General features: G+C 43.4%; 1 protein-coding gene across 1 annotated transcript in view; it reads left to right on the forward strand.

Annotated features, from left to right (window-relative positions):
• Positions 1–375: 375 nt before the first annotated feature.
• Positions 376–18,965, forward strand: part of LOC306936684 (ras-related protein Rab-26-like) — a gene marked incomplete at both ends in the record, with an annotated part of 70,203 nt that continues 51,613 nt past the window's right edge. Inside the window, 2 exons of the mRNA XM_079520286.1 lie at positions 376–552; positions 5,954–6,064. Of these exons, the coding sequence (XP_079376412.1) occupies positions 376–552; positions 5,954–6,064 (288 nt within the window). The remainder of the gene's footprint in view (positions 553–5,953; positions 6,065–18,965) is intronic.

Genomic DNA, 18,965 nt, shown 5'->3' on the forward strand with positions numbered 1-18,965 from the left:
GATAGTTGAGGCTTCGGCTGTGGTCCTGAAGGCAGCAACGTGTCAACAGAGAGACGAAAGCGAGACAGATCAACCGATCGAGTAGCCTAAAAGGAGGCGACGGGGCATTTTTCTTCTTCTTCACATTTTGGCGATTCGATCACCTCCACGTGTATTATGATAAAACGAGGATGATCAAATTCACGTGCATGTGAAAAGGTACTACAACAATTAGAGTTATAGGCTACCCTCTGCTCAACTTCTGGACACCCGAGACTTAAATTCAGCTGTTGTTTTTTTTAAATACTGTGAGTGAGGTTTTTTTGTTTTTGTGTTTTTATTAGGCTACTATTGGAAAATCCATCTCTGACCAGCGTTCATAATCGTGTATAAGAAATGTCTCGTAAGAAGACTGTCAAAGGCAAGCATGCCAACAGCAGCCCCACAGCAGCAGGTAAAGCTAACGGTGGAGTGAAGAGCGCGTCAGGAAGCCTCGTCCAAGCCAACGGTGTGGTGCACCCCAGCAGACCTTCCCTGAGCAACAGCAGCGAGTTCTATGACATCGCTTTCAAGGCAAGTAATATAGTGATTGGAATCTAAACCCTTTTTAATTGGCAAGCCATTAAACCACTTAAATCCTACTGTATTATTGGGGGGACATGCCATGGTTGCCATGGTGTGCTCTTTTTATGCTCTACACAAAATCTCTTAAGACAGAACAGGAACCCCTTTTGGGGTTCTCTAATTATTTCTAAGTACAGCATAAGAAACATATCGGCCTCAGTCTTAAATAACAGCTCACACTATTTTTTTTTTTTTTTAAATTGCGATTTTTATTTTTTTTAAGATATTTTTTCTGCTTTTATTGATATAGTATCAAGTGGAGATATAGGAAAGAGGGAGAAGGGGAGAGGCATGCAGCAAAGGTCGTCATGAACGGGACTCGAACACGCAACGTGCTGTCAGGCCAAAGCCAATACCCCCAGGGACCCCAATCTATTGTAAAATCCTGGGAATTTAACTATAATGGGAGTACAAATGGAACCTAAATAATGGACCCATGAGTGCATGTGGAGGTACACATCTCTGAGTAGCCTATAGGCCATCTATTGGCTCCTTAACACAATCAGCGCCGGGATATCTTTCAAAATAGCAGCTCGGGGTGCTGCGCAGATATGGCAGCTTTTACTCTGAAAGCCCCACCCCTTCCATTCCGTACAAAAAACGGGAGAAATAATGTTGCTTGCTTACCTCGCTATGATTACAATAAAGTCGCTCGATAATCCCTCGCATTAATATTTTAAACGAGAGGCATGTTGAAGTCAGAAATGAAGAGCTTAGTATATCCATCTGGTTTGATTGATTGATTGAAATATTTATTAACACAAACTCAATACAAAGACTGTTAACTGTGAGTGGACGACCCAATTAAGCATTACACTTGTTTACAAGAGGGTCCACCATGTTCAATTCATCAAAACATTTAGAGACGTACAAATAGACACTTCTATATAGTCAAAGAACAGAACAGGAATTCATCATAGAGGTAAAAAGGGAAAAGAGACATATACAGTGAGGGGAAAAAAAGGGGGGGAGGGCGGTGGGGGATTCAGATTTTTACGGGGGCCAGTTTCGAATTGCAGCCGTCCATAGGTGCCCTTTGAGAGCGGTTTTGAAGGAGTCAAGGGATTCGCATGTCTTAATGACTGTTGGTAGGGCGTTCCACATTTTGGTGGCATAGGAGCGAAAAACCACGGAGAGCTCCCTAGATTAGGAGATATGATAGATTTCTGAGCAGTAAACAGGGAAGTGAACGGCAGCGCGCATGCGTGAACAGCAAGGAGTATGGTGCAGAAGGAGAGGCCAAACCCCCAAAAAAAGAAAAAAAATCTGAATATTTTTCTTTAGTTTGTGAGGACGTGTGTACACCTCCTCACAATCCATTGGTTGGATTAGCTAGGACAGCTCCACACGTCCTACGGTCTAAATGGGTTAATCATTTAGCTGGGGAGCCTCTGTATACCAGTGCTGTATCCATTGATTACCTCCTGGTTTCACTGAGCTGGCCCGGAGGTTTTATCCCCCTCTGTCATTATATCATACTCTGTAGAGCAGTGGTTTTCAACATGTGGGTCGGGACCCCCAGCGACATGGCTGTCAGTTCCCTCCTGATGTCACGTCGCAGTCCCAACGTCCTCAGATTGGACTGAATCGCTGAAAGTTTGCATAACGTCTTCAGACTAGGACTTAAGTCTAAGATATACATAGGTCTGTTGTCTCTTCCGAGGAGGAAGATACGATCTCCCACCATGCAACAGTACATCCTAGACTTCGGACACGGGCTTACCCCCTTGGGCTCAACCTTCTTCCAGGAGAAGTTCTCTGGACTGAACTTCCGCAAATCATTGAACTTCAATATGTACAGCTCTCCATTGTAGGTGAAGGCTGAATGACCGCATCTCCCTCCTTCTGGAAAGAGCTGTCCAGAAGGTGTGTTCAGCCAATGGTAGGTCTCTGTGTCAAACACTCTGATGTTGGTGTCCTGGTGGCCTATGCCTCCAAATACAAACATCTTTGTCCCGATGACGGTGGCAGAGTGATGTGTTGAAACAGGTGTAGTTCCTCTGGTGTTAATCAAAGACCAGACCATGGTGGTGGTGTCCAACTTGTAGGTGTCATTAGTGCATCTTTTCTGGGTCCATCCTCCATGGATGTACATGACCTTTCCAAAGAGACAGGCTGAGTGGTGCCTCCTCCCCTCTGGTACAGTCCCAGAAACCTGTGGTTTGAACCATCTGCGGGTGTCGACATCAAATGCATAAAGATGGTTGTAGTACTCCTGTTTGTTGATCTTGCAAGTATAACTCCCTCCCCAGATGTAGACAATACATTCTATTAGCACAGCCGTGAAGCCCTCACAACTGGAGGGAACCTCACAGTGACGTTCATTTCCAGCTGTCACTGGGGGAGGTGTTTCTGGGGTCAACTTACTCCAGTTGACCCTGGGGGACACTGGGGGAGGGATCACTGGGGGAGGTATCACTGGGGTCAACTTCCTCCAGATCAAAGACACTGTGTTGAAGACGTGCACATCAATCTTCTCCTCGTCGCCACAACAGTCACCTCCAAAGGAGTACACATAGTGTCTCACTCTCACAGCAGTTTGAGTGGTTGTCTCTGGGCCTCTCAGACGCAACTCCCAGCGCAACATCAGTCACTATGATAAATCACATTGGTCAATCATATATTATTAGTCAAGTCCTGCTGTGTAAAAGCATGACATATATGTCTTTGCTTATATTGGTTGAGAGGCACAAATGTCATGCAGAGTTTGGCCAATCCGTGAAACCGGTGGTTTGGGTTGACCAATCAAGGAAGCTGATCTAAAGGAAAGTAAGCCCTGCAGCCCAGCTCTGATTTTGGGGCGTCTCCTTGACATGAAAACGTTTGAGAACCACTGATTTTCAGAAAACCGTTCAAATCGGCCTCAGGTCTTAATTAAAAGTGTAAATGTGTGAATGCAGAACAAGTGCACATCATGAACACAGAGGGTCTAGTACTATATATGGCCTAGGATTCACATGCAGTGATGGAAAAAGTACTCGCGTATATTTGGTGTTATGACTTATTTATCACAAAGTATACTTGTAACCTCTCTCACTTTCTGGTCTTATATGTAAATTATATAAAATCAAATCACACCTGTGTGAAGTGAGGGGTGCTCTTATCATCATACATCGCCTCATTCCGACCAATCACAATTTCACATCTCCCATCATCTCATTCCGGCCAATCAGATTAAGAATTTGTGTCCTCACCTTCGTCTTCAATGTTTGTGTTTACGCAATGTTGGTGTTTACACAAACCCTCAGAGCTGGACATAGGAGGGGCTAGCACCCCTCAACAATAGCTGATCTACAAGCTCGCATGCACCTCGCAAATGCAAGGCATTGTGAGTTGTGAGTAGATCAGCTATTTTCACAATATTTATCTGTGGAACCAAGTCATAATAAGTGTATTTCCTCAACTCCTACAATTCCAAGTGCTTGTCAGGGTGGGGGGTCCCAAGTTCAGAATGTGATTATTTTGGGGGGTCCCCAGTTCAGAATATGATTATTTTGGGGGGTCATGGCCTGAAAAGGTTGAGAACCACTGCTTTATAGAGCAAGTTATTGTTCACCATGCACCTTGCTGTGTGATGTAATCAATTTGAATCTTGCCAGTGAATTTTACTGTCAATTGTTCATCTAATAATGTTTTTTTTAATTAATCAGACATTTTCACACACATGTGTGTTATTGCTGATTGGTTGAATGCACTTATTGCTTGACAAAAATAATGTGGTGAATTAAAATTAGATTTGACATTAAAGGCAAGCAAGCACAAATTCAAAACTAAATCAAAATAACAAAAGTGCTAGGTTAGAGTTAGAGTCTCTCTCTCTCTCTCTAATCAAGCCGTCAATAGTTTTTCCACTCAATGTCCAGAGAGGAGCTTACAAGCGCCATAGATCAGACCAGAGAATACACAGCCTTATCAGCTAATGTCTTTCATTATTCCCAAAAGAGAAGTACAAACAGACTTGATTTGTAGGACAGTACACCGGACGCCGCTGATGGATGAGGATTGTGTTGGGCGAGAGGGTGATCTGTACAGTGTTTATTTTATTGCATGCCGCTCTTACGCAGTCCGTATATCATTCCCACACCGGCCAGCCAGCCAGCGGCAGCGCAAGGCAGGCTCGGTGATTAACAAGGACAGACATGGCACTTCCTCTCTACATCCTCCTCCCTGCCAGCGAAGAGAGAGAGAGAGAGGGGTGGGCGGGGGGGGGGGGGGGGGGGGGCTAAGAAAGTATATAGAAGAGACAAGAAGCTTGAAGGAAATTGGAGGAAGCAAGCGAGGAAGGAAGTGGCCTCAGATGTTCAACATCTGTCTGCGCCGGTGCCACCTGCTTTATCTCTCTCCGGCAGAAAACCTACAAGCTCACAAAACACGTCGAACTCAGACTTTATTATCCCCCTGGTCGTGTTTCTGTCTCAGCTAACCTTGTAATAACAGTAATCATATCATATCGGGTCTTTAACCACATGAACCATAGCATCCCTATTCTAGGCATGTCATAATAGGCAAACATACACTAGGCGAATACTCGGCTTGCAACCACTGATCTTGTAGACCGGGCTATTTTGGTAAAGATATTTGGTAAAGATATCGGCTATTTCTGTATATTATTATATTTGGTTTAGAGTGAAAAAAAGAGTTAACCAAGTACAGCTGCAACTCAGGTCCGTTTTACAAAGTATTTAGTGTTTAAAATTAAATACATGTAGTTTGTATAAGTGCATGCTCTACAGCATGCACTTATACATCCATGTCCACACACACACACACACACACACACACACACACACACACACACACACACACACACACACACACACACACACACAACAGTACCAGCACTAATTCTGTTGTAATGGTCCTATAATGATCTAGTTTTAATGAGGTCATGATAACGAGATAGTGATATCAAAGCATTAAGTAAATGACCAGATGTTTGATGAAGTCTTATTAACTTAGGCTTCACTTGCAATAGTTTGTTATGTCTGTGTTGTTTTTATTTTTCCACTTTGATTTGACACCTATAACTTCATCACTGTGTACACAGTGAATCCCCACTGTTGTGTTAAAGTGGACACAAATAATGGAACTGTAAGGGAGTTGAATGAACACAAATGTTACTGTCTAGATAACGACACAAAAGTAGATTAATTTCATCAACCAAGGTCTTATTTGGCCTGTACTATAATGCTGTAACATAAGCATTCCACTCTCAATCGTTTTCATTCTAGTTTTGGAATGAGATTTTTAGGCTAATGTGTTTAAAATGACTGAAAGATCGTATAACTTGACCGTACTGTACTATATGCTGTACCCAACTGAATCATTTTGTTTGGCCTTTGTGGTCCAGGTGATGCTGGTTGGAGACTCTGGCGTGGGCAAGACATGTCTCCTAGTGCGCTTCAAAGATGGAGCCTTCCTGGCTGGGAGCTTCATCTCCACTGTGGGCATTGACTTCAGGGTGAGTTTAAACCGACTAAGTGTGCACGCACGACTTATGTAATAGTCTCTGTGTCAATATTGTACAATACAAATTAGACCTACTGTACCTAGCAATGCTAAATGGGCCTGCTGGTGCAATACCCAAACTCTGGGGCACGATAGAAAACATAAGGTGCACTGCCTAGTCTGCTGTTTTGTCATATTGACTTATTATTTAATTGCACTGTGGCGCTGCACTGTACGACATAACACAGGTTTCCCATTCTCCACTGCAGAATGTTTGAGCTTTATCTCACCGGTTTAAAGTTACGCACATCCATTTTGCAGCAGGTGCAGGACAACATAAGACACACACACACACACACACACACACACACACACACACACACACACACACACACACACACACACACACACACACACACACACACACACACACACACACACACACACACACACACACACACACACACACACACACACACAGCCTTCATACAGCAATGCTGATACAAAATTCATCACTAATTAACATCAAATATCTATAATAAAATTGACATAGGCAACACTTTCAGAACTCAAGTTTGTGATGTCAATGTCAATATACAAATTATCATTCAATATACACAACAGCAACACAGCGAAATATTATTGGTGAATCAACAATGATTCACCAGGGTCGGAGACACTCTGCTGCGCGTCGTGTCTCACTACGCCTCTCAGCCATTAAAATACCCGGTAACCTGAGACCTCTTATTGCTTTAGTAACACACTAAACAGGGCATCAGTATTGGAAGAGAGTGAGGTGAGGGAAGATAGCTAGGGATCAAGGAGACAGGGATGGTAGGGAATTGGAATTACAGCACCGAACCGATTGCATTTGAATACAAGTAAAACTGCAGGTTCACTCATTCCATGGAGATGAAGGCTGGTCTGAGGTCTGCCCTCTGTTGTAAAGGGAAATGCTCCTATCAGTATGGCTTTGATCAAGGTTATCAATGCTGTGACCGAGTCGTATTCCCTGGAGGTCGAACGTAGCAGGCATTATAGCATGCTGCTTAACTGAGCAAGTGGGGGGTGAAGGTCAGTGCAGACAAACAGTAAAGTTGGGGGGTGGATTGAAGAAAGAGTTGGCAGAGAATTTGATCGCTGCATGGTTCTCAATATTTATCCATGGGGTCCCCAGATTGACATGGCATAGTAGCGCTCCAACACAAACACTCTGACATGAAGCTTCAACTGACACAAATCAATGTTTGTCCAAAACACACAATAACTCTCCCACCAACGATATGTGTTCATTTATCTTCAGCCATACAGACTCCATTTGACACAAATCAACACCACTGCTGTTTGTCCAAAACACACGTTTCTACTTCCCCACTTGTCCTAATGTTAGTAAAATAATGAACACATCAACATACCTGCAAGTTTCCTTCATTTTATTTCCTTCTCTTGTAACCGGCGGGGATGCGCAAACAAAACAACAAAACAAAATAATGTTGACACGTGACTCTGCTACTACCAGACCGGGGGAGACGGGAGAGAGAGGGAGGGGCAACTACAGCTGTGTCTGAGCAGAGCACCGTGGTGGAGGCAAGCAAGTTGCATTGCAGGAGGAACGCGTTCAAAAAAGAAAAAGGGGGCTTGCTGCCTCGCTAATTGTGTTGCCCTACGCATAGTGCGTAGTGCGCGTATACCTAACGACGGGGCTGTTTATGGCCGATATGGCTAATTCCGATTATGCTACCGATGAATCGTGCATCCCTAGTTTCCATGGTAACTTATGTGGCATTGCTTTCATGAAACCGAATCAAGCCTCAACATATCCAGGTTAACTAGCAAAATTAATCTGGCAAGATTAACCTGTTTTCATGAAACCGGTTAATCACTGATCCAATATATTAAAACAGGATATCTGTTAAATCCCGGTTTAATCCCTAATCCAAGTTTCGTGAAACAGGCCCCTGGTGAAGGTTTTCCCAAATTCTGACTTGAATGAATAACAAACCACTAGCATACTGACTCTCTACACACAACTCTAATGAAGAAAACATTTAGCTTTGTTCAGTGCACGTGCAATCTGTAGTACAGCCAATGTCAGTTGTCAGTTGGAGTTGCCATGGTAATAGGCGACTAGGGGTCTGCTTAAAACATATCGTCGGGCAGAAACCTTGTATCTCCATATTTCAACCTTTTATGTATTTTCTCGTGTCCCACAAATGTTGCAAAAATATAGTTCTACAAGCTCAAAATGTGTCGCAATGTCTGCAAGGTTTATAATGTAACCAATAAAAAACGAGAGCTTGTGACTAAACAATAAATGGATCCATTGAAACACACTAAACACCCTCCCCCCGCCTCTCAGTAATGTTTTTGGACATACTGTACAAGGTTTCCACCCGACAGAGACGATATCCTGTGATTGGCTAAGGACTAAGGAGTGGACGATCAATGCCTTTGTTGCCTGATTGCCTGGCTCGTGAAGCACTCGACTCATAACAGATGGAGCCCTATGAGTGATCTCCTGCCTCCATCAGAAGGCCTTAAGCAGCAGTTGAATGGCAGAGGGTGGGCAACGGGAAGTAAATCTCTCTCTATGCTGCCATTGACATTTCTTTGTTCAAACAGAGGTGCAAGGGAAACAGGCCTGTGATGATTTCTTTACTCTGTAGCTCAACACTTGACGCTTTGTCATGATGACGTCAAATGTTTAAGCTTCCTCCTACGGGTGCAACCACACATTCGCAGCGCCTCCACACACAGTCAAGCGGTTTCAAGTCCCATCCACTGCCATTATAAGGGGAAAAACGGAAACGCTTTGCCAGCCTTGCCCACGCTACAAGTTGAAGCGGCACACTGGTGTGAAAATGCAGCAACCAGCATAGTTATATGGCAACCAGCTGCTTAAAGCCCCGGAAGTGACGCCTGGGCTAGCGTTTTTGAGGGGCACTAGCCCCTCCTATGTCCAGCTTTGAGGGTTTGTGTACTGTAAACCCAAACATTGTCCTAACACAAACATTGAATGCCATTGACAATGAATGGCCCGTTTTGAGTGTTTGTGTAAACACAAACATTGAAGACAAAAGTGACTGGAATGAGATGATAAGAGCGGCCCTCACTTCACACGGGTGTGATTTTCTTGAAGCCACTTGACGCGAATGTCTGGTTGCACCCAAACACATACGATTTGGAGGCAGATAAAGAATCACGTCTTATATGAAAAAGAAATATTATTTAAGCTTGTAGATCTGATGTCTTTGTGGCTAATGTTAAACCCTATATACTTTGTTGACCGGAGTCCCCCAGGGATCCATACTTGGTCACTTCCATTTTCCCTCTACAGTACACCAAAATAGCCTACAAAATTGGCTGTTGCAGAGCTTCTATTGACCAAATGTTCACCTATTATTGCAGAATGTTCGGCAATTGTCTGTTTCTCCTTTATTGTCTCAAAATGCCCCATCTCTCTGAGCTCTAACCACCCAGAGTGATTTAGCTCTCTTTTTATGGATTGTTTTTCTGGGCTTCATTTGAAAAACATGTAGAATAGGAGAACTCCTCTTAATTAGTGAAAGTCAAGGTACGCTGTTTTCTCTTCATGGAGTAGAATGTCACAGGGGGGGGGGGGGGCACAGAATTAACTCAGAACTAGAAGAGCAAATGTTTCCCAAACTGTGGGCCAGGGCCCAGTGGTGGGCCATTAGGATATTGCAAGTGGGCACCCAAATAATTAGGAAAACACTAAGATTTTTGTGGTTATATAATATTCATTAATTAAAAACTTTACGTAAAAGTTGAATTGATCTAGATTCTAGATTAAAGCACGATGCGCCGAACGATGTGCAAGCACACGTGTCATGACAGAGAATACATTAAGCATAACTATCAGCTTCAGGGGAAGTCTGCTTATTACTAAGCAGCCTTGATTGTGAAAATGGGTCATATTGGGTCAAATGGGTCATATTGATAAAACAATATAAAACAATACTGGCTTGATTTCTGGTATTCATGAAGCCTATTTTCTGTGAATAATTGCCTTTTTTCAGAGCTTGGCACCGGATATATCAGTTTAAACAAACATAATTAAAATAGATATATTTCTCCCTTGTTACATTTGCATATACCGTCAGTATGTGCAGTATATTTTTGCATAAATAGTGTTATTAATACCCTGCATAATTAGTCTTAGTAATACCCTGATTTAATCATTTATTTTTAAATGTTAAATCTACTCACAGTTGAGATAATAAGGAGCTGGCTGCTGCATATACTCAACAGGACCTGTATCACTATTTTGTAGTACTTAAGGTACTTTCAGACGGGCATCGATTAACGCAGACGTTGTCGCCTGGATCAACGACAGTTTGCTCCAGGTCTGCTCAAGAGGGGCACGACAATGCAAGTGTAAAAAAGAAGAATCCAGGTTTAGTTAGTCGCGGGGCGTGTGCATGTGCGCGACAATTTCACAGGACCGCGCCCACATAAATACGCTTGCGTTGTCGCCCTCGACTTCTCTGCGCGAAAAAAAAAACGCAGGTCTCATTGAAAATGAATTACTAGGCGCGTTAAACGCTGCCTGTTTGAAAGGACCACTATTTGCACTTTTCTGTTCTGTTTTTCTGTTTGTTTTTTTTCTGTTCTTTTCTGTCCTGTTCTTGAAGCAAAGACCTTGAAACGTTTGACCCCTTCTATTCAAAATGATTCAATCATCCCCTTGAGAATTATTACTGCATTGTGTGAAGAGTTCCCATTACGCACTCACAGTTACTATTACTGCTAACCCTAACACTGATACTTTAGCCTATCTACAAGCTACGCAATGCATCGCGATGCAACATGCTTGTCATCAGCTTCTAGATCGACCATTTTTGGCATGGATCGTCACATGCATGGCCTAATATACAGTACATCATTATACAGATCTTACAGTGTAGGATTATGCACCAGCATCTCTACAATAACCGGGCACTCTTTGCTGAAGGGTAAAATAGCCATACCAATCCATTACCCCTACTGTGACACCTTCAGAGCCCATCCAGATGTCTTGAATTACGCAGTCCATCGACACTTCAACACATTTCAAGCACTCCATCTCAATATGCTGCATGCCTTACTGCATCTTCCACTTTCAGTGACCATTTGAAAACGTCCACAGCTTAATTGCTCCCATCCATCATAGTTTGAGATTGATAAATGCTACTGTCATTTAGCTTTTAAGCCTATTATTTCGCATTTTAACATAGAATCAGAATAAACTGTATTAGCACAGGTTTTCAAGTGTTAAACAGTGGGTGAAATTTGTTTTTGTGCAAGCTCCATATTTTTTTGTTATTTCCATAAGAGAAAAGAAGAAGAAGCAAGGGAAAGAGGGAGAGAGCTTAGAGTATATATTAATAGAGACGGCACCCGGAGGAAACCCTGAGGCCAAATGGACATCGTTTTTTTGGTATTGCAGCGCTGGCCCAAACACATGAACGCTCTGGTCTGTTGACTATCATTGCACACATTCATGATGACACGTGAACGCTGTTTCATACATGAACGCATGCAATGATAGTCAACGGTAGCACGTTCATGTGTTTGGGCCCAATCCATCCCAGAATGCACTCTGTTCCTACCCGGAAGGAGGAGTGAAATCGCCTCATGCGCTTTTGAGCAACTTAATGCAAGTGGATGGGAGGAGAAATCCGGTGCCATCTCTATTAATATATACTCTAAGGGAGAGAGAGATCGCTCCCTCAAGCCAAGTTTGAAGTCGGTCAGTCTCATATATGCACATGACCTATTATGTCTGGGTTATAGTGATCCTGCCTACAGTATATGGGTGTAAGGGGTTTGTTAAATGGTTATGTCTGAGTCAGGACCCTTTTCCACCGGGGTGGAACCGGTTCCGTTATTTTTTCTCGCCTCATTTGGTTCAAATCCCTAAAAGTTGGTTCAGATTTGCCATCGACCATTAGTGGACATTTGACCTGAATTCCCCTTTCATTAAAGGGGAATTCAGGTCAAATGTCCACTAAATCTTGTCCCCACACGTCTCAAGATTTGCCATTGACAATGAACAGAGAAATTAGGTCAGACTTTGAAACCAGATTTGAAGCCAAACTAGTCTAAACAAAATCACACCCGTGTGAAGTGAGGGGCTCATCATCATACATCATCGTGCATCATCTCATACTGGCCAATCAGAATGCCTGTTGCCTGTTATTAGTTAGCTCATTTGCTCGTTTACATATGCGTACATTTTCCCTTCAATGTCAATGGTGTTTAATGTTTTGATGTTTAATTTACGTCATATTTAGCGGAATTCTGACCTAATTTCTCCGTTTGCCATTGTCAAGGGCAAATCTTGAGACGTGTGGGGACAAGATTTAGCGGACATTTGACCTGAATGTGTGGGGACAAAAGCTGTATAAAGAACAATCACACCCGTGTGAAGTGAGGGGCACTCTTATCATCATACATCATCCATTCATTGTCAATGGGAAATTAATCTTTGTGTAGGACAAAAATAGACGATTTGCTTGTCCGGAGGGAACGTTGGAGGGGATAGCGCCCCTCAAGTGTCATGTTCTTCCAGAAATAAGTGTGTGTGTGTGTGTGTGTGTGTGTGTGTGTGTGTGTGTGGTTGTGTACATGTGCGTGACGATACTTGTGAGAGCCAAATGTCCCCACAATCAATCCATCCATCCATCTTCAACCGCTTATCCGTAGTCGGGTCGCAGTGGCAACAGCTCCACCAGAGAGCTCCAGACTTCCCTCTCTACGGGGATCCCGAGGCGTTCCTGCCAGATTTTTGGAGATATAATTCCTCCATCTCATCCTTGGTCTGCCCGAGACTGTGTGGAATTGTTTTTCCAGGTTCCAATAGATTAGTTATAATAGATTAGTTACATAAATAAATAAGAATATCTGTACCACACACCTCAAGGTAAGCCTTGGGGTCATCTGTACTCTGTGAGTGGACCTATAGCTCCTAGCTGTCACCATTATTCTTCCCCTGCCCTGAGCGACAGGCTTCCAATTTGAGCGGCCGTTTCATTCCAGTCACCCACGAGAGAGGATAAATAATTAAATAATAATGAGCGAGGATAAGAAGCCAGATATCAAAAGATCTGTTGCATGATTTGCATCGGTATGGTAATCAGGTGGCTTGTCTGTTTCCGTTTAATACCTGAGGAGGGATGTCAAGCGCTCTCATAAATCTTTCATAATCTCTCAAAAAATGATCGTTTTATATTTTATCCTGATCCTAAATGGTAAAAATGGTAAATGGTGCATTTATATAGTGCCTTTATCCAAGGCGCTTTACATAGATTGTGCATTACATTCACCCATTCACACACACATTGACACACCGATCGCAGAGGAAACCATTAGGGGTTCAGAGTCTTGACAAAGGACACTTCGACACTATACCTCTGGGGGAGCCCGGGGTCAAACTGGGAACCTTGCGCTTCCCAACCGGCCTCTCTACCCCCGAGCCACCGCCACCCCGATCCTGATTCTAATGTCTCCAGTCCATTTTGTCTGTTTCTTTGTGAATTATGACCATGCCTTTGTACACGGCCGTGCCATTGGTTGTCAATTGCTTCTAATGAGCTTTGTTTGATGGCGAGTTTGGCGACTCAATGCGGACCCTATAACCCAGAAGATCCTAAACAGCGGCTGACAGTAGTCCCGCACGCGCACTTGAAGAGTATCGTCCCATCAATAAAGTCCATGCTAATAATACATGTAGGTGTAGGAGGCATGGGTAGGAGGTGTAGGAGGCATGGGTAGGAGGTGTAGGAGGCATGGGTAATCGTGATTGACACAATGTGAGGTCTCAGAGTCAGTATGTGGATGCCAGAGATACAGCAACTGACAAGTGTCAATGAGGGATAAGAATGCATTGGCATGGCAGTGGCTTTGTGCACGTTTATTGTGCGCGCGCGCGTGCGTGTGTGTACACACATGCCCATTTAGTTGATGTGTCTGTTTGTGTTTAAGGGATATCTCAGATTGATATGCATATTTATTTACTACTGACTTCAGTAACACTTCTTGCTCTAGCCTATAGCAGTAGGCTATACTCAATTCATATTTACATGTTTGCTGCACTATTGAAGTTGTGCTCATGACCTGAGCACAGATTGCACAATAACCTCCCCTGAAGTAATGTAAATACTGTACAATCACATCTTGTATACCAGTGGTTCTCAACCTGTGGTAAGCTCCCTCTGGTGGTACACAGAGGAATAGAAAAATTGACAATGTAATAATATCATATAATAGTTCTCACTGCAGCTACATCGAAATATGATGTGTGTCATGCTGATTGTGACAGAGGACCCAACAAACGGCATCCTCATGACATATCAGACAAAAAATAAAATAAAATAAAAGTTTCATCATGAGTCAGATCGGCGGTGCGCCGTTGATGTGAGGACTGGATAGCGACCCGAACGATATGGTATAATACATGTGAAATGAGGACTATAGATGTGCAATAGGCATAGTAGTTGTAGAAAAACATGTATAGCACAGATACTATAGCAGCACACGAGTTCGCTCACCTACACTTGATGTGCCTGTTTACGCTGTAAGGGCACAGACTACAGAGGCCTTGGCCTGTCTTTACTTTCTCAGGTTTCACACCTCAATGAAGGTGAGTTGCTGAGGCGAGTACTAATAGCTGAGGTGCCATTTTGACTCACAGCGGGGCAGCTTCAGAGTTCAGACATCAGAGAGTTGGCTCAGCAGGGATGGCTGCAGACCAGAGGAGGTGGCGCTGGCATTGCTATTTTCTCCTTCTTGGCCCTGCTGCTGTCAAGCCTTCAAGGATGGCTCTCGGTTGTGTCCGTCCCCTTTAATCAAACCCTCATACTGTCTACTTCGTAATTTGAGGTCCCCCAGGGCTTTATACTATACTTGGTCGGCAACCTTTTTTACCTCAACATCAACTTTCCTACAAGCTTGCAACTCGTTGCAAGCGTATATAGTTGGGGAGGAAGTTTTAGGGGGCGAGCCCAACTCGTTTGCGATGGTTTTTGAAAACCTTATGACCATACCTAACACCATGCCAAAAATCTAAAACAGAAAGTAGCTCATAACATGTTTACGGTGGATTTTTGTGAAACAAAAGCTTTGCAGATTGAAAGAGGATAATTCAAGCTTGGCATACAGCTGCAATGTTGGCGAGTTTAACGTTGTTTAATACAAGCAGATCGCAGATGCAAATTGGATGAATGGGGAGTCAATGGAGGGTATTGCAACTCTAGATTCATCCCATTATTAAAAAAATCTAGACTTGCAAATTGCGGCTAACCTTCAACATCAGCCACAACACACATACTGTGGATCCACACCAGTCTTCAAATGAACATTTGGAATTGATGGCCGTTATGTCAGAGCCAAAAACCTCTCACTTTAAAGAACATGCGGCAACCTCACACATAAATTAAGTCAGGAACCAGAACCATACGTTCAGTCATGAACCAATACAGCACAGCTGTCGCAACTCACAACCTTCCAGTGCCACAAACAGTCACTAAACATGTTTCATTGACACGCAGTTATTTCCCAAAATGACAGCAATAGTACAACAGCTTGAATCACATTAGTATACTACACACAACATACAACACAAGCAGCAGCAAAGGAAATAAATAAACAAGCAGCAGCAGCAAAGGAAATAAATAAACAAGCAGCAGCAGCAAAGGAAATAAATAAACAAGCAGCAGCAGCAGCAAAGGAAATAAATAAACAAGCAGCAGCAGCAAAGGAAATAAATAAACAAGCAGCAGCAGCAAAGGAAATAAATGTGGTGAATTATGAATCCATAATTCTTCAATATCTCATGTTCTCTTACAAAATGTGACATGTGTTTACATGCAGTAGACCTATTTTAGCTCATCCTATTTGGAGGTGTCGTCCGAGATGCTTGTCTCAAACTTCAAGCACTTGGCTCGGGACCCCCGGGGTGTGGATGGCTCTTCAGTGCCTTTTGTTTGAGTTCAGTTCCTGAGATCCTGGTTCACACCTAGGGCCATCAAATGCTAAACATGGGTTCAAAGTGGCCACTCAACAAATGGCTGATCAATGCGTAAGCTGGGGTTGACTTCAGGGGAACAGTGAACACGCCTCTATTCTCACCTCTTGTCTGTGGAAATGTACTTAAACCGTTAGATTTCTATGTCAAATTGTCAGTCGATCCGAGGCCGTGAGGCTGGAGGAGCCTATGCCATGTCTTGCTATGCTGTGTTGTCGAAATAAACATCAAGGAACATCTAATCTGCTGTCTGCTGCCGTCTCACAATTATCTCCGCTCTCCCGTTTTGGTTAAGTTTGTATGGTCTCGTGTCCAAAATACACGACATGTGGTGCCTAGAAACCGGTGTCTATGGTGCGTTCCAGCGCCAGACAGGAAGAATCGGCGGCTTTTTATTCAGTCTAATCAGCGAGTTTTTGTGGAAGACGGCAACGACGGGTTCCAGCGGAACGAGGACGAGGATGACGACGGACCGCCGCGATGGGGAGTGTTGCGCTACGGGGACATGCATCGCCGGGGCCAGCCGCTGGACGGGTGGACAGCGGTGCATTCGGCGAAGCGGACAGCCACACGGGAGGGGCCTTTGATCATCACCTTCTACGCTGGGGACGGCGAGCGGAGGAGCGGTGCAGCACGGCACGGGGGCACCAGCGTTCCAGGGGGAGAGGGGATCGCTCATCCCGACGGGGAGAGGCGGCCACTCGACGCTTGGCGCGGCGGCGGTTTCCACTTTCCATGGCCGGCTGACGACTCAAGCTGAGGGCCTTCACGGACCTGAGCAGGGGTCTGTGATGAAGATGTTGCCTCGTTTTCCCATCTCTGTTGTTTCAGAGCTGGGAGGGGGGGGGAGGTGATGATGAGAGAGTTTGCTTCGAGAACTTTCAGCGACAAACAGCGGTGAACTTTTTCACAACTTGATCCGTGGCTGAAGCGAACTTTGAGGTAACGGAATGCAGCAAACAGAAGAATTTCCTTTGTTCATACGGAGGGGAGATGCACTTTCCTTCTCTCTGTTTACAAAATTGTGCGTCGTGTTTGTTTCAACATGAAAAAATAGGCCTCATGTTGGTATGTTTTTGTCGTATAATTAGGTAAGTTGGTTCATAAGTAGCCTAATTGTGAATCAAATAGGTGTTTTCCTTGAGACGTGAAGAGAATATTAATTAGTTAAATATTGCTTAAACTCTGGCCTGTTAATGTATTTATCCTTTCTTATTATTGGTCAGGGTAAGTCCGGAAGACTTGTTTTGATTTTGGTCCTGTGAAACTCCAAAGAGAGAGTTTCATGTGATTTGGTGTGTATGTTCTATATACCTTAGTGGAGCAGAGTTTTATTTAAAGCATTATAAACGTATAGATATGTTATGGCACGTCCTAAAATTCCTGAAAGCGGCAATGTCTTGTTTAAACGTCAGCTAATTGTAACTTACTAATCATTTTCCATTATTCATTGTTTAAGATTACTTGTCAGGATAGTACAGTTGGCAGTCGTTTGGTGCCGACAGTGTTAAAAGTCAGGATAGTGATTCAATTACAGGGTAATTAATTGGTAGTCGTGTAGTGCCGACAGTGTTAAAGAGGGTTTAATTTGACTCTGGTTCTCTAGGGCTTAAAATGCGATTTTCTTTGTTTGTGCGCAGACGTACAAACTGAGATATTGGTCTTTGCTTTTGTCGAAGTTGACGAGGTGACGGCAGTTTTCATGTTCATTGTTCTGTAACATTTTTAGCCATAAGAGTTTGGAATAACACAAAGAGAATCCTCCACTGATACGAAATTGTATTTGAACTTACTGTAATGGAAACCATTTATGACTTATCCACTGATACGAAATTGTATTTGAACTTACTGTAAATGAAATCATTTATGTCAAGTTGTGTAACCTTAAATGTCTGTGTTTGAAAACCATGTTGGGGTAAAGCTGTTATTCTGGTGTCTTAAAATGTATTGTTAAGCTGAGGATCAAGGGGGGTGGTAACTGGTAAGATAATTATGGTTTCATATTTCATAGTGACAGACTAGAGTTTGTCAAAGGGGGAATGTGGTGAATTATGAATCCATAATTCTTCAATATCTCATGTTCTCTTACAAAATGTGACATGTGTTTACATGCAGTAGACCTATTTTAGCTCATCCTATTTGGAGGTGTCGTCCGAGATGCTTGTCTCAAACTTCAAGCACTTGGCTCGGGACCCCCGGGGTGTGGATGGCTCTTCAGTGCCTTTTGTTTGAGTTCAGTTCCTGAGATCCTGGTTCACACCTAGGGCCATCAAATGCTAAACATGGGTTCAAAGTGGCCACTCAACAAATGGCTGATCAATGCGTAAGCTGGGGTTGACTTCAGGGGAACAGTGAACACGCCTCTATTCTCACCTCTTGTCTGTGGAAATGTACTTAAACCGTTAGATTTCTATGTCAAATTGTCAGTCGATCCGAGGCCGTGAGGCTGGAGGAGCCTATGCCATGTCTTGCTATGCTGTGTTGTCGAAATAAACATCAAGGAACATCTAATCTGCTGTCTGCTGCCGTCTCACAATTATCTCCGCTCTCCCGTTTTGGTTAAGTTTGTATGGTCTCGTGTCCAAAATACACGACATAAATAAACAAGCAGCAGCAGCAGCAAAGGAAATAAATAAACAAGCAGCAGCAGCAAAGGAAATAAATAAACAAGCAGCAGCAGCAGCAAAGAAAATAAATAAACAAGCAGCAGCAGCAGCAGCAGCAAAGGAAATAAATAAACAAGCAGCAGCAGCAAAGGAAATAAATAAACAAGCAGCAGCAGCAGCAGCAAAGAAAATAAATAAACAAGCAGCAGCAGCAGCAAAGGAAATAAATAAACAAGCAGCAGCAGCAGCAAAGGAAATAAATAAACAAGCAGCAGCAGCAA

Source organism: Electrona antarctica (assembly GCF_951216825.1).
Source record: "Electrona antarctica genome assembly, chromosome: 14".
NCBI lineage: Eukaryota > Metazoa > Chordata > Actinopteri > Myctophiformes > Myctophidae > Electrona > Electrona antarctica.